This window comes from Phacochoerus africanus, chromosome 8, assembly GCF_016906955.1.
Source record: "Phacochoerus africanus isolate WHEZ1 chromosome 8, ROS_Pafr_v1, whole genome shotgun sequence".
Taxonomy (NCBI): domain Eukaryota; kingdom Metazoa; phylum Chordata; class Mammalia; order Artiodactyla; family Suidae; genus Phacochoerus; species Phacochoerus africanus.
Window position 1 is genome coordinate 88,676,993 of NC_062551.1, and position 13,914 is coordinate 88,690,906.

At 55.2% G+C, this 13,914-nt stretch overlaps 2 protein-coding genes across 7 annotated transcripts in view; one reads left to right on the forward strand and one right to left on the reverse strand.

The window, feature by feature from the left end:
* The window catches only part of KIAA1522 (KIAA1522 ortholog), a 28,246-nt gene extending 23,048 nt beyond the window's left edge, over nucleotides 1-5,198 (forward strand). For all 4 annotated transcript variants that reach the window (XM_047793081.1, XM_047793082.1, XM_047793083.1 and 1 more), the window contains exons 6-7: nucleotides 66-2,609; nucleotides 3,012-5,198. In XM_047793081.1, the coding sequence (XP_047649037.1) occupies nucleotides 66-2,609; nucleotides 3,012-3,034 (2,567 nt within the window). In that variant the 3' untranslated portion in view covers nucleotides 3,035-5,198. The remainder of the gene's footprint in view (nucleotides 1-65; nucleotides 2,610-3,011) is intronic.
* A 284-nt stretch (nucleotides 5,199-5,482) lies between these two features.
* Nucleotides 5,483-13,914, reverse strand: part of YARS1 (tyrosyl-tRNA synthetase 1) — a 29,894-nt gene continuing 21,462 nt past the window's right edge. For 2 of the 3 annotated variants that reach the window (XM_047793085.1, XM_047793088.1), the window contains exons 8-14: nucleotides 13,728-13,813; nucleotides 10,664-10,799; nucleotides 9,835-9,932; nucleotides 8,792-8,985; nucleotides 7,585-7,726; nucleotides 7,153-7,462; nucleotides 6,195-6,324 (exon numbers count right to left, since the gene is read on the reverse strand). In XM_047793085.1, the coding sequence (XP_047649041.1) occupies nucleotides 7,196-7,462; nucleotides 7,585-7,726; nucleotides 8,792-8,985; nucleotides 9,835-9,932; nucleotides 10,664-10,799; nucleotides 13,728-13,813 (923 nt within the window). In that variant the 3' untranslated portion in view covers nucleotides 6,195-6,324; nucleotides 7,153-7,195. Of the gene's footprint in view, nucleotides 6,325-7,152; nucleotides 7,463-7,584; nucleotides 7,727-8,791; nucleotides 8,986-9,834; nucleotides 9,933-10,663; nucleotides 10,800-13,727; nucleotides 13,814-13,914 lie in introns of all 3 variants that reach the window. The other variant, XM_047793086.1, reaches the window with a different exon arrangement.

A 13,914-nucleotide genomic window follows, 5' to 3' on the forward strand; every position in this document is an offset into this window, starting at 1 on the left:
GGTGTTGGGTGGGGAGCCCTGGCCACCCCCTCCGCTGACTCCCTCGTCTTCCCTGTCCATTCCAGGCCTGCGGAATGAGCGTGAGGCACCAGGTACTCCTCGGCCTCCTGGCCCACGGGATGCTGTCCGAATCCCCACGGTGGATGGCCGCCCGGCAGGCCTGGCCTCAGGGCCAGGGGCCAGGGTGTCCCTGCAGGCGCTGGAGGCAGAGGCAGAAGCCGGTGCCAAGGCAGAGGCCATGCTGCAGTGCCACATCGACCGCATCTACCGGGATGACACCCTCGTTGGCCGGTCCACGGGTGCCCGGCCCCCGCCACTCACCCGGCCCATGTCCCTGGCAGTTCCGGGACTGACAGGAGGGGCAGGGCCTCCAGAGCCCCTGAGCCCCGCCATGTCCATCTCGCCCCAGGCCACCTACTTGTCGAAGCTGATCCCCCACGCAGTGCTGCCACCCACAGTGGACGTGGTGGCCCTGGGCCGCTGCAGCCTGCGCACACTGAGCCGCTGCAGCCTGCTCTCAGCCAGCCCGGCCTCCGTCCGCTCGTTTGGCCACTTCTCCTCGGCCTCCAGCCCGCGGCCCCGCAGCCGCCATCCTTCTTCCTCCAGCGACACCTGGAGCCACTCTCAGTCCTCTGAGACCATCGTGTCTGACGGCTCTACCCTCTCCTCCAAGGGTGGCTCTGAGGGCCCGCCAGAGGGCTCCGTGGCCAGCAGCAGCGTGGTGCCCCCTCCCCAGGGGGGCAGCGGGAGGGGCTCTCCCAGCGGGGGCAGCACTGCCGAGGCCTCAGACACTGTCAGCATTCGGAGTGGTGGGCAGTTGTCCGGCCGAAGCGTGTCCCTTCGGAAGCTGAAGCGGCCCCCGCCACCTCCCCGCCGGACCCACTCGCTCCATCAGCGTGGCTCAGTGGCACCTGATGGGCCGTTGGGGTTGCCTCCCAAGCCCGAGCGGAAGCAGCAGCCACAGCTGCCCCGGCCCCCCACCACTGGTGGGTCAGAAGGGATGGGGGCGGCACCCTGTCCATCCAGCTCAGCAGGCAGCTGGGCACCTGTCCTGTCTCCAGGTGGCTCCCGGCGTCCCCCACGCTCCCCGGAACGGACACTGTCACCCTCCAGTGGATACTCGAGCCAAAGTGGTACCCCCACCCTCCCTCCCAAGGGTCTAGCAGGGGCCTCTGCTTCCCCAGGCAAGGCCCAACCCCCTAAGCCAGAGCGCGTCACTTCTCTTCGATCTCCTGGGGCCTCTGTCTCCTCCTCCCTCACGTCTCTGTGTTCTTCCTCCTCTGATCCAGCCCCCTCGGACCGCTCTGGTCCACACATGTCAACCACCCTGGGTGACAGGTTTGTCATACCTCCTCACCCCAAGGTGCCTGCCCCCTTCTCCCCACCTCCTTCAAAGCCCAAGAGCCCTAAGCAAGCTGCCCCTGCTCCGGCTGCCCCTGCTGTGATCCCCGGGCCCATTTCCATCACTGCTGCCAGTCCTGAGTCCCCACCCACTCCCCAGATATCCCTGACTCCACCGCAGGCATCTCTTGTTGCCTCCAAAGACCAATCACCCCCACCATCCCCACCCCCATCTTATCACCCACCCCCCCCACCCACTAAGAAGCCAGAGGCTGTTGAGGAGGCCCTGTCTGCCCCAGAGACTGCTGAGGAGCCCCTCCAAGATCCCAACTGGCCCCCACCCCCACCTCCTGCACCAGAGGAGCAGGACCTTTCCATGGCCGACTTCCCTCCACCTGAGGAGGCCTTCTTCTCTGTGGCTGGCCCTGAGCCTGCAGGCCCTTCCCACCCCCCGGAGCCCTCCTCAGCCGCTGTCTCTATCCAGAGCCAGCCCTGTGGTACCCCAGACACTCCTCCAGCTCTGCCAGCCCCGCCTGCTGCTGGTTCTGTCACAGGGCTTCTGGCCAAGGTCCCTGGGAGGGAACCAGTGGGCTGCAGCAGGGGTGGGGGGCCTCCCAGGGAGGATGCCGGTGCCCCCCTGGTCACACCCTCCCTCCTGCAGATGGTTCGGCTGCGCTCTGTGGGTGCTCCCACGGTGGCTCCAAACCCAGCATCAGCACCCTTAGCCCCCCAGAAGCCACTACGAAGGGCCCTGTCAGGGCGGGCCAGCCCAACGCCGGCCCCCTCCTCAGGGCTCCACGCTGCTGTTCGACTCAAGGCCTCCAATCTGGCTGCCAGCGTGGGCCCTGTGAGTGCCCAACCCAATGGACCACCTGAGGCAGAGCCACGGTCCCCTGCCTCTACGGCCAGCTTCATCTTCTCCAAGGGCACTAAAAAGCTGCAGTTGGAGCGGCCCCTGTCCCCTGAGACGCAAGCTGACCTCCAGCGGAACCTGGTAGCAGAGCTTCGGAGTATCTCAGAGCAACGGCCGCCCCAGGCCACAAAGAAGCCACCAAAGGCTCCCCCGCCCGTGGCCCGCAAGCCTTCTGGGGGAGTCCCCCCACCCACCTCTCCCAGCTTCCTTCCGGCTGAGCCCCTCACTGCTCCTCCCACCAATGGGCTCCCTCACGCCCAGGCCGAAGACAGGACTAAGGAGGAGCTGGCGGAGAATGGAGGTGTCCCACAGCTGGTGGGCCCAGAAGAGCAGAAGCTGGGCGTACCTGGCTCAGGTACTGTGAGCAGCGATGGGGTCAAGGGAAAATAAGTCTCAGGAGTCCTGCCATTAGCGCTTGCTCTTAAGATTTTTCTGGCTTCAAGTTGCCTGGGAAGGGTGGCCTGTCACCTCTGATGAGCTACAGTCAAGGAGCATGTTCCATGAGGCTTTAGTTGGAGCCACTGAGTGGGAGTCCCAACTTTGCCGTTTTATCCACCCATCCGAGCCTCACGTTCGTCACGGTGAAGTGGGAGGCTGTGAGACACCGTGGTGGCATAGGGAATGGGTGTAGAATGCCTAGCCCGGTGCTGTTGGTGTGGTTAGTAAAGTGAGGGGGTGAGGATGTGCCCTGGGCTCTTAGTGGCCAGAACCAAGCTAGGAGGCCCCTTGCTGAATGTCCCTTCTTTTCCGTCCACAGGCCCGCAGAAGGAGCTGGTCTGACCATCAGGCATCTCTCTGGCACCACTGACCCATCCCAGGAACATAATCTCAGGGACCTGTGCGGCTCCAGGGATGAGAGGATACGGCGGACGCTAAACCTGATGGGGGGACGCCTGCAGCCTTAACCTCCACGGCCTTCGATATTTATGCAAGCCTGGTGTGGGTCCTGTCCTCCGCGTCATCCAGCTCTCATGCCTTTTCCTGAATGGATTCACTTCTGGCAGCTGCCGCTTTAGTCTTGGCCTTAGTCTCATCTTGAAGGAGGTAGGGGGTGGGAGTGAGTGGCTGCGCCCCCTGCTGGCCTCAAGGCCACAGAGTTGGTTACAGAACACCTCACCTGTTTTGTTTTGTTTTTTCCCATTTTCTTTTTCATGTCCAAATCATGCTCATGCTGTAGTCCAGAATCAAAGCACTTTTGAAAAGTAGCTGCATGTCCATCCTCCAGGGCCCATGAAGACACATTCCAAGGGCCTGTTTACGTGGCAGCAGCATCAGTCCCCAGCAGCCAGCCCGTGGCTGGGACCAATCTGTCCCCCTCCTCTGATCTAGTTTGCTCCTTTTCTTCTTGGAGGTGGGCAAGTCGTATTCCCGCAGGCTTCTCCAGGCTTGAGGCGGGAGTGGGGCTGTGGAATTCCAAAGCACAAAAGGTGCAGCGGGGGCTAGCCTTCCTGTGCCTCAACTTAGCACCAACTGCCCTCCTGCCTTCTAGGGTCTGCCAGGTGCTCCACACAGGGGACAGGAAGCGGGAGGCTTCCAGGGCCCAAGGGAGTGAGGGAGAGGGAACCAGAGGGGGGCCCACAGGGGAGCAGAACAGAGTAGGGAGTTATCTCATGGGGCACTTGGCTCCACTTGATCAGGTAGGGGTGGGCCAGCACGACCCTTCAGAGGCAGAAGCCCATGGGCTGTGGCAAAGCTCGCCTCTCTCAGCTTGACAGGAAGTACTGCAGACATGGATGGAGGGGAGGGTCTGGCCGGCAGGAGCTTATCTGGCCAGCGGGCCCAGACCTGGCCGCATGGATTTCATCCCCCGACCCTCCTTTCCTCTGCTGCTCTGGCGTGTCCTTTCTGCAGCTGCCTTTCAGCACAGGTGGTTCCACTGCGGGGAGCTGATGCTAAGTGACAGGATGGGAAGCAAAGGTGCATTCTATTCCAGATCCTTCCTAGTCCGTGTAGGGGCACTCAGCACTCCTAGGGGCCGGCTGGGTAGGCCCCCCTTGATAGCAGCCCCTGCTATGCTCCTCCGGGAATTTTCACCTTTCCTTTTTCAACCTGTGCCACCTATCTGGGTTAGCTGGTTTCCACACTGGCCCCAGCGGCTCCATGGGGATGGTCCTAGGGCCTCCTTCCACCGCAGTGTGGCTGTCACCAGGGCCACCCTCCCTTGGTCCTTGAGGACAACAGTGGCTTGGGCTTAAGACTGGCAAGGAACCTTGCTTTCAGCTGCTTTTCCTCTACCCAGAAGTGAGGCTGACCCCCTCCCAGGACAAAAGCTGGGAACAGGGGATGTGGGCTGAGAGCTCTCTCTCACCGTCTTCTCCCTGTAGCTATAACCCCTTTCCTACCTTGCCCTTTGGGTAACGGAGAGCTGCTGTTGGGCGTGTCTTGCTCCTGACCAGTGAGGTGGGGAAAGAGGACAGTCAGGAAGCACTGCTATGCTCAGAGCTCCTGACTCAACCCCTTGGGGAACCAGGAACAAGGACCAGGCCAAAGCTTACAGGATGCCAGGCCCTGGCAGCAGCCTCAGAGCTGCTGGAGGTGGGAGGGTGCCCACCTTCTGGATCTCTGGGCCAGCCCTCCTTGTGGTACTTGAGCTCCTTATCTTCAGTTAGAATCCTCTGAGCTGGTTTCCCCACAAGGAGGGTGGGACGGAGTACAAAGGAGAAGGGCGGGTCTCTAAGAGGCAGCCCTTCTTTGGCCTCTGGGGCAGATGAGCTTGACCTAGTGCACATGGAGACCAAAAGCCTCTGATTTTTAATTTCCATAAAAATGTTAGAGAAGTATGTATATATACATACATATATATATATTTCTTTAAATTTCTGAGTCTTTGATATGTCTATATAAGCAATTCATTCTCTCTCCCCTGAAGCTGGAGTGAGACACATGGAAGAACTCTGTGTGGGTTTCATTTGAAGGTGTTAATTAATTAAATGATTAAAACTTGGCTGTGGTTGCTGCTGCTTAATGGGGCAGGGTAGGGCAATGCTTTGGGCCCACACTTCGAAGGGAGAATGTTCTGGACCGGAAACCGAGCCTCTTCTGTTTAACACTGCCTCTCAGTGTTAAGGTGTCCTCTGTCCGGCCTCGTCCGCCCCTGCCTGCCCTCTTACAGGGTCAAAAGCCCAAGATCCAAGCAGCCCTTGGCTGGGCGATGGGCCCAGAAGCTGCTACACACTGTGTGCTTCCCTCCTGAGATGTTCCAGCTCACTCACCGGTCCCATCCACATATCCTTGTTCAGACGTTTTATTTGAATTTATGACAGTGATGCTTAGTGGTTCTGATTGATGGAGAAGTACCCCCACCCTCCCTAAGAAAACCCAGGCTGTGCCACCCACCCTAATTCTGATGTTAACAACACACAGCTGGTTTAGGGAGGGTCCCCACCCAGCAGGATCAAGGAAAATTCCAGGAGCAAAGCCTCAGGGCTGGCAGGCACTGGGGAAAGCTGCCAACCACTTGGTAGACCACTAGGTTCTCTGTTTTCCCTTCCCTTTCCTTTTCAAATCCCACAGTTTCCTGTTGGGGAGAGGCTGTAATTAGCCCAGTACAGGCACAGCTCCCAGCCAGAGGCACAGCTGCTGGGAGAACTCTAGGAAAACTGGCAACCGATATTTTTCCAATTAGAAGGACTGTGGCATAAACTTTTTGAGTTACATTATTATATTGAAACCAGATTTCTCAGGTCAGCTGCCAGGGGTAGAAGGCAGAGCTGGACTCCCGTGCTCCCCTGCCCTCATCACTACTTGGCAGGCCAGCCTCTCCCTGCAGGCAGACAGGATGATCCTGGATTCTGGGGAGGCTGAGCTGCCCCTTACTGAGTCCTGCCCCTATCAGAGTCCCAAACTTTCTGCTTCAGTGTCCTGAGAGATGGGTAAACGGGTGATGGATGGATGGAGCAAATTAGGGAGACGGCAGATGACTCGGGATGATGGGAGAAGGGAGGATGACGCAGGGTTGGCTAGCTGATGTTCCCTCCCTTCAGCGATTTACAGGAGATGGACCCCAGCTTGGTCATGAAGTTGGTTTGCTTCCACTGTGCGATGCACTCCTCAGAAATTTTAAAGTCAGCCTGGACAAGAAAAACAAAAAGCGATTATGTAGTGATGGTGGTGGACCTGCAAGAAAACAAAGACTCTTATACTACTAGTACTATAAAGTAACTCAGCTGCTCTAAGAGAGCAGTTTGTGAAAAGCTTTCACTTTGAGGTGTCTTTTGCCTAAGCTAAATTCATTTTAGGGATTTAGTTTAAGAAAATAATCATGAACAAGTACAAAGAACTAGGCCAGCCATCAATGCACTCTAAGAGGGAAAAACTTAACCTCGACATCTAATAAAGTTTTGGTTAAATGATGATAATTATGATATACCACCACATACGTGATGAGGTTCCCCCCTCAATACTTAAAAAGATGGGGACATTTTTGAGGCATAGAGGTAAATTAAAAAAGCAGAATAAACCCATGGGAATACCTCAAACTGAAACTATATTATTACTGCTGGGCAGAGAAAAAGTGCAGAAGGAAATGATCACTAATGACATTTTCCAGGATCTCTGGGTGGCAGGACGATGGATATTTTCTTTTCTTTGTTTTCCCCTACATTTTAGACATTTATACAATGAAAACTCATTTTATAGCCAGAAAAAAATGAGTGAGTCAAAGAACCAGCTTGGAAAACTAGGAAAGAACGGAGGAGACAAAGCCATGTGCCACTTGCGGGAGGATGGAGAGAGGCAGAAACCACTCTAAACGCCCTCCAGAAGCAGCGCTTCGTCAAGCCGAGGAGCTAAGGCATAAACTAGAAAAAGTCACCCACGTGGTGGTAATTCCACGAGGAGAGTGAATGTGTACGTTCACGGAGGTAGCCCAAACACCTAGAACAGTGACTTGGGCTCACCGTGTGCTGAAGGCATGAATGAATTCGGGGCAGGCCATGCACGTCAGCGCCCTTCAGGGCAAAGAAAGAATGAGAGCTCTAAGGTCAAGGTGGGCAGGAGGGACCCGAGAGGGCTCTGGTCCTGGCCCTGGCACTTCTGGTGACCCGTGTGGCTTGGCAGGTCTCCTGGCAGGTGAAATGGGGATCGTCTCCTGTCACAGACTGCAGAGCAGATGAAGAAATGTGTCAAGTCCCTCACACAGAGCCTCAGCCTGCCAGTCTGAGTACATGCAAGGGCCCACAGGCTCCTCAGGCACCTCATCTGAAGGGTCTGGAACGAAGAAGGAAGACGCAGGCTTAGATGCAGGAAGGCCCAGCTTCCTCTGGATTCCTGTGGATACAGTCTGGGGACACAGGCAGCCCGGATAAGAGAGAAAAAGAGCAGCTTGTTACCTGCAGCTTCTCAAAGACTTTCTTCTTGGGCTTAAGCTCCTCATCTGGTTGGCCCTTCTCATAGCCCTTCACAAACACTCGCTCCCCAGGAGCTGAGCCTGCAGGAGGGTCCAGAGGCTCAACCTTGCGGCTTACCCCTTCCCTGGGAAGACACACAGGACAAGAGAACAGTGAGGCTGTGGATGGCGTCCCGCTGCCATCGAGGCCAAAGCACCGGGCCTTGACCAGGGCCCTAGTGGGATTCAGGGCACCCTCCACGCCAGAGCCAGGAGTTCCTCACTGCCATACTGTCTCTACATCACCGGCACTGGGTTCACCTGAGCTAAACGGAAATCCTATGTCAGGAAAGAGTCCAAGCTCTGAGCTTTCTGGGGAGGAAGTATGACACAAGAGCCAATAACTCGGTTCGGATCCTGGCTTCACCTCTTACTAGCAGTGAGACTTGAGCACACACACAGCTTTGAATCTTCAATCTGTTGCTTTGTTTTGTCTTTTTAGGGCTGTACCCATGGTACAGGGAGGGTCCCAGGCTAGGGGTAGAATCCAAGCCATAGGCGCTGGACTTCGCCACAGCCATGGCAACACCAGATCTGAGCTGCACAAGCGACCTACGCAGTAGCTTGTGGCAATGATGGATTCTTAACCCACTGAGCAAGGCCAGAGATTGAACGCACATCCTCATGGATATTAATGGGGTTCTTAACCCGCTGAGCCACAAGAGAACTCCAATTTCTTTTCTTTTTTTTTTTTTTTGGCTCTTTGCCTTTTCTTGAGCTGCTCCTGCGGCAGGTGGGGGTTCCCAGGCTAGGGGTCGAATCAGAGCTGTAGCCGCTGGCCTACACCACAGCCACAGCAATGGGGGATCCAAGCCTCGTCTGCAACCTACACCATAGCTCATGGCAACGCAGGATCCTTAACCCACTGAGCAAGGCCAGGGATTGAACCTGCAACCTCATGGTTCCTAGTCGGATTCGTTAATCACTGTGCCACGACAGGAACTGCAGGAACTCCAATTTCTGTCTTAATAAAGTTAACTTTAGGTAAAGTGCTTCCGCCATGTCCTTGTACAATAGATAATTCCTCCATGCATTATCTTCTGGGTAGTGTTCTCAGGCCCGCAGCTGGCACGCGGAAGGCATCATGTGGGCTGAGCCCTGGCTCTTCCCGGCCTCCCCAGGCCCTGGCCCCACCCCAAGTCCTCACTCACACAGAAGCACACAGAAGCATGCCTTGGGACTCGATTCCTCTCATCTTCTGGGGTTTCAGATTGCACAGCACCACCACCAGCCTGTCCTGCAGGTCCTCCTTGGGCACAAACTGCACCAGGCCGCTCACCACAGTCCGAGGCTCGGCTTCCCCCACGTCAACCTTCTCCACATACAGGCTGTCTGCATCCGGGTGCTGTGGCAAGACACCGGTCTCAGATGTATCACAACAGAAACAGATCACGGGGCCTGGTGAACCCTCTGACTTCAGAAAGGGCCATCCCCTCCCTACAGAGGCCCTGGAGGAACCCTCTAGGGCCAACTCTCCAGGTCCAGACAGCAGATGTGAGAAGGGGCCCTGAAGAGGGGCCCAGATTTGAGTAACACGAGCCTAATTACTTGTGTCTGAGGTGGAAGGAACCCTCGACAGAGATTAAAATGGCTGAACTGCCGGGTGGCCATCATTATGGCCCTGTGTGCGCCAGGGCAGGCCCAATCCCAGAGGATGGAGGATCGGGGAGGACAGCTGCTGGCTCCACTGTCAGAGAGCACCGGCAGCACTCAGGGCAGTTTTGGTGGTTGGTCTACATGGTGAAAAGCAAATCAGTACAGAGAGGAAAAAACACCCAGACTACTGGTCTCAGGCCCCTGGTTGCATAACCTCCTGTCTGTGGGAAAAGGGAAGTCCTTCTCCCTTCACCATGTTCTGGGGTGGGGAGAGGGAAGGACAACGTGGCTGATGCGAGGCAAGGCCTGCGGCTAGTCCAGACAAGCTGGGACCAGGTGAGTCCATCAGACTGGATGTGATGGATAAACAAAGCTCCCTCTAACATCCGCTCCATACTCGGAGTTCCTGGCTGTTTGGTTGCATAAGGTCCAGAGTCAGCAGAAGGAAAGCCTGATGCCTGGAGTGAGATGCCTGGGTTCTAACTTGCGCAAAGACCTCAGGGATGTTACTTCCCATCCCGGGCCAGGTTTCCTCTGGATGGAAGCAGACAAACCTGACCCCTGTCTGCCTCTCTAGGACGTGGTCAAAAACAAGTACCTTGTCCACACTAATGACTCTCCCCACGCGGATGTCCAGCCGGGAGGGGATGACCTCCTCTGGTTCCGAATTCTTGGCAGGGCCTTTGGCGACTGGCTCTGGGGATGAGAAGAACCCAAGGCTCGAACTCTCCTCCTTCCCACAGCAGGCCAGCGGCTGGATCCCACCAAATGAGGACACGAGCAGGACTTAGTGCAGAATCCCCACAATCTACCCACTGAATTAGACCTTTTTGAGAACAGAACCGGCGGCCTTTGAGAAGTGACTGGCCAGATTTCATCTCTCTCTTCCTCAGGTATTGGGCTGGAGGGGAGGGAAGGGGCCCATGTAGCTTTGCCACCATTCACAAATTCCACATATATGTCCTGAGCCTTTTCTGAGAGGGCCACACAAACCTAGCAATATTAACATCTTAGCATCGTGGTTACGTGGATGGCCAACCAATAGCCAGTCGGGAGCATGCGGAAAATCTACAGAGGTGCTTCCCTAAGGGGCCCTGCCCGAGCAGCCTGTCACCCTCACGGTCTAAGCCAACCAGTCTCCTTAACCAAAGAGGTGGATTTTGCAAAAGGACCGGAGTACGAGTCTCCCACCAGCACTCGCAGCAGTGCTGGCATGGCAGGATGTAATCATGGCACAGAGCCGCCCAACTCCAAATCAAAATGACTGGAGTTCCATCTCAGGAGCCATCGGGGCATGACATTCCCGCACTTCAGATCCCCCAGCTTCTCAGGCCTGAACTGCAGACGGAGCCTTTTCTGAGGCCCACCGCCAGGCCTCTACCCTGCGATGTCATCCGCCCACCGCCCCTCCCGTCGGCTGGCCTTACTCTGCTTGGAGGGATCTGGGTAGGCAGCGTTGGACAGTTTCTTTAGAGCAGGGGTATTAAACTTTTCCCGGATGGGATCCAGCAACTTGTTCAAGGCGACTTCAACAGAATTCTTTAGGTCTCCAGGGTGTACAACCTGCAAGTGCACAAGGCTAGGTGAGAGCGGGCACTTGAACAGGGCACAAGACACGTGAATCTACTCAGAATAATGTGCGCGTGAGGATGCAGGGTGTTTTCACACCTCAGAACAACCCTGTGAAGATGCTGGAGCAGAGAGGGAGAAGTGGGTTCAGCACCGTTATCTCATCTGCCCAAGACCCAGGTCTTCTGACTCTCAATTCCACACTGACCTGAGGCATTTTAGAGGCTGAATGCTTTTATTAGTCAAGTTCCTCTAGTCCCTTCATTTATGCTCAGAGTAGCCGCATAAACCAGATGTTATTTACAGGCAGGGAAACCCAGGGGCTAGAGACAGCCTGAGGGGAGCCAAGCACGCAAGAAGGAAGACGAGGGCTCTGGCGGGACACCGCCCGGGGTGAGTCCCAGCTGGCTGGGTGATCCCGAACCAGGCACTCGCCCCTTCCAATTTTGCAATTCTTCATTTAAAAAAATGAAAATAATAATACCTATATCTGCTCGAGTCGGAATGAGGATTAAATAACACAGCATGGGTGAAAATGGTGAGGAGTGCTAGTCCGTGGCAGCAGCTCACCAATTCAAATTTTTTTCCCTTGTGTCCTGTCACTAGCACTCACACCCACCAAATCTGGCCTGAAAGGACCTTCTAAGAGATTCTGAGGGGATGTCCCTTAGGTATGCATACACGTAATAAAACAATTACCTATGGTTTTGTTTCTGATGTTATTTCTACCCTTGGGAATGTTTAATTTTTAGCAATAGAAAAGCTTTCGACTTGCACTGTCCAGTAAGGTAGCCACAAGCCTCAGGCAGATATTTAAATGTAAGTTAAAATTCAGCTTCTCAGTTGTACTGGTCACACTGTGTGAGGTTCGACAGCTGCACGTGGCCAGTGGCAACTGTGTTACTAGTGTATAGACAGAAGCGCTGCTGGTTAACACTGCCCTGGCTCTTCCTTCAGAAGCATTTCTGGAGTTCCTGTTGTGGCACAGCGGAAATGAATCCAACTAGTAACCGTGAAGTTTTGGGTTCGATCCCTGGCCTCGCTCAGTGGGTTAAGGATCTGGTGTTGCCGTGAGCTGTGGTGTAGGCTGGCCGCTATAGCTGATTTGAGCCTTAGCCTGGGAACCCCCACGTGCCCTGGGTGTGGCCCTAAAAAGCAAAAAAAAAAAAAAAAAAAGAAGCATTTCTTCTATTCCTTCTCATCATTCCCACACAAAGGACTGCTCACAGGGCTGAGGAATGGGGAGCGTGGGTTCTGTGGCCCGCCTCAGACTACAGACAGAAGGGTTTCAGAGCAACGGCTGCCAAAGAGCCAAAAGATGGGCTTTAAGGGCCCTCAGACCTCACTGAGTCTTTTCCTCCACTTGGCGCTCATGCCCACACTGCCTCCGGGGGTCCTCTGGCCTCGGCCTGAACACCTTAGTGATGGGGACTGCAAGGTCAGGGGGGGCAGCTCTGGTCATCACCACACAACTAAACAAGCCTCCCTGTGGTCTCCACCCGATGCAGCTGGCTGAACACGCCAGTCGAACACACTTGCTTCCCAGCTGAACATGCTCAGCTCCTTCAACTGTGACTTTGCGACATGGTTTGCAGTCTGTTTCCTCTCATGGCCTCCTTCCTCTCCCCACCAGCACACCCCAGGCTGTCAAATAACCCTCACAGAACTGAAGTTCAGGGCTGAAGGCACAACCCCAAAGCACCCAAAACAATGGAGAACTGACTGGACGATCAATTCCCTGGTTTCGACTTGACATTTCTGGTGACCCAGGCCAAGACCTCATGAACACTCTGACAGCCCCGTGGCACTGCCCGTTCAGCCCAAATTCACAGTCCAGACCTCCCCCTTCACTCCCCATATACACAGTTACCACTCCCTTCCTTCATGCTCTGGCCCTGCCTGCTCCCTGCAGGTGAGTCTAAAGGCCCACTCCCTGTGGCAGACCCTAGTCAGGCCGACCAGCTCGTGCTTCCTACACAACACACTGCGTCATTTCACCCTGTCTGTGCACAACTCCCCTCATAAGTTTTCTCCTTTTTCTTTCTTTCTTTTTGTTTTGTTTTGTTTTGGGCCACACCCATGGCATATGCAAGTTCCCAGCCTAGGGGTCCAACTGCAGCGGCAGTTGCCGGCCTATGCCACAGCCACAGCAATGCTGGATCTGAGCCACGTCTGCAACCTACACCACAGTTCATGGCAATGCCAGATCCTGAACCTGCTGAGCAAGGCCAGGGATCGAACCCGCGTCCTCATGGATGCTAGCTGGGTTCCGTAACGCTGAGCCACAACGGGACCGCCCTCCCCTCAAAGATTTCCTCACGAACTCCTACTCCTCAAGTGTAACGGTGTCTGCATGTTGTCCCCTCCCTACAGCTTTCCCAGACAGCCGATCTCTTCCTCCTGTTCCACTTGCACACCAGGTACACATCTTCACTGCAGAGTAACCAGTAAATGGTATTTATGCATACGTCTGCCTCTCCTCCTGGACCACAAGCTTAACGAGGATTTAATCCTCTGTGTAACGCCAGCCCCTGGCATGGTGCCCAACGCATGGGCATCTAGTAAGTCTTTTGTTAAACTGCTGAAATGTACATCCTCTATTCTGTCCTTGCACAGTAGTGTCCCTTTTCTGAACCTTGATTTTTGCACCTGTCCCCACAATGCTTCAACCTGTTGGGTTTGGACCTTCATTCCAGGTTAGGCCCTTTGGAGAGTGATGAGGACACCAATATACTAGCCGTGTGCCATTTGCTAATCTGACCCGTGAGCCACTTGAATCCTCATCTAAGCCATGAGCACAATCTACAGCCCTGAGAGCATCATGGCAGAGCCCTGTGATGCACAGTGGAAACCTTGGCGAGGCCAAGATGGAGAGGCTTATCAGCATGAGTTCAGCAGAAATTACGCCCCCTCTGGTATTACCTCATCAGCAAAGTCCTTTTCCAGGTCCGAGTAAGCTGTGTAGGTTTTGTTTCCACCCCATTTTTCATCTCGAAGGATCACAAACTCTGTAAGAAAAAAGATGCATGCCAACGAACTCACTGATAACGGCAGAGTCAGCATTCCTGGCCGGAAGGTATGGGGATTTGCAGTTTCTGCCATATATTCT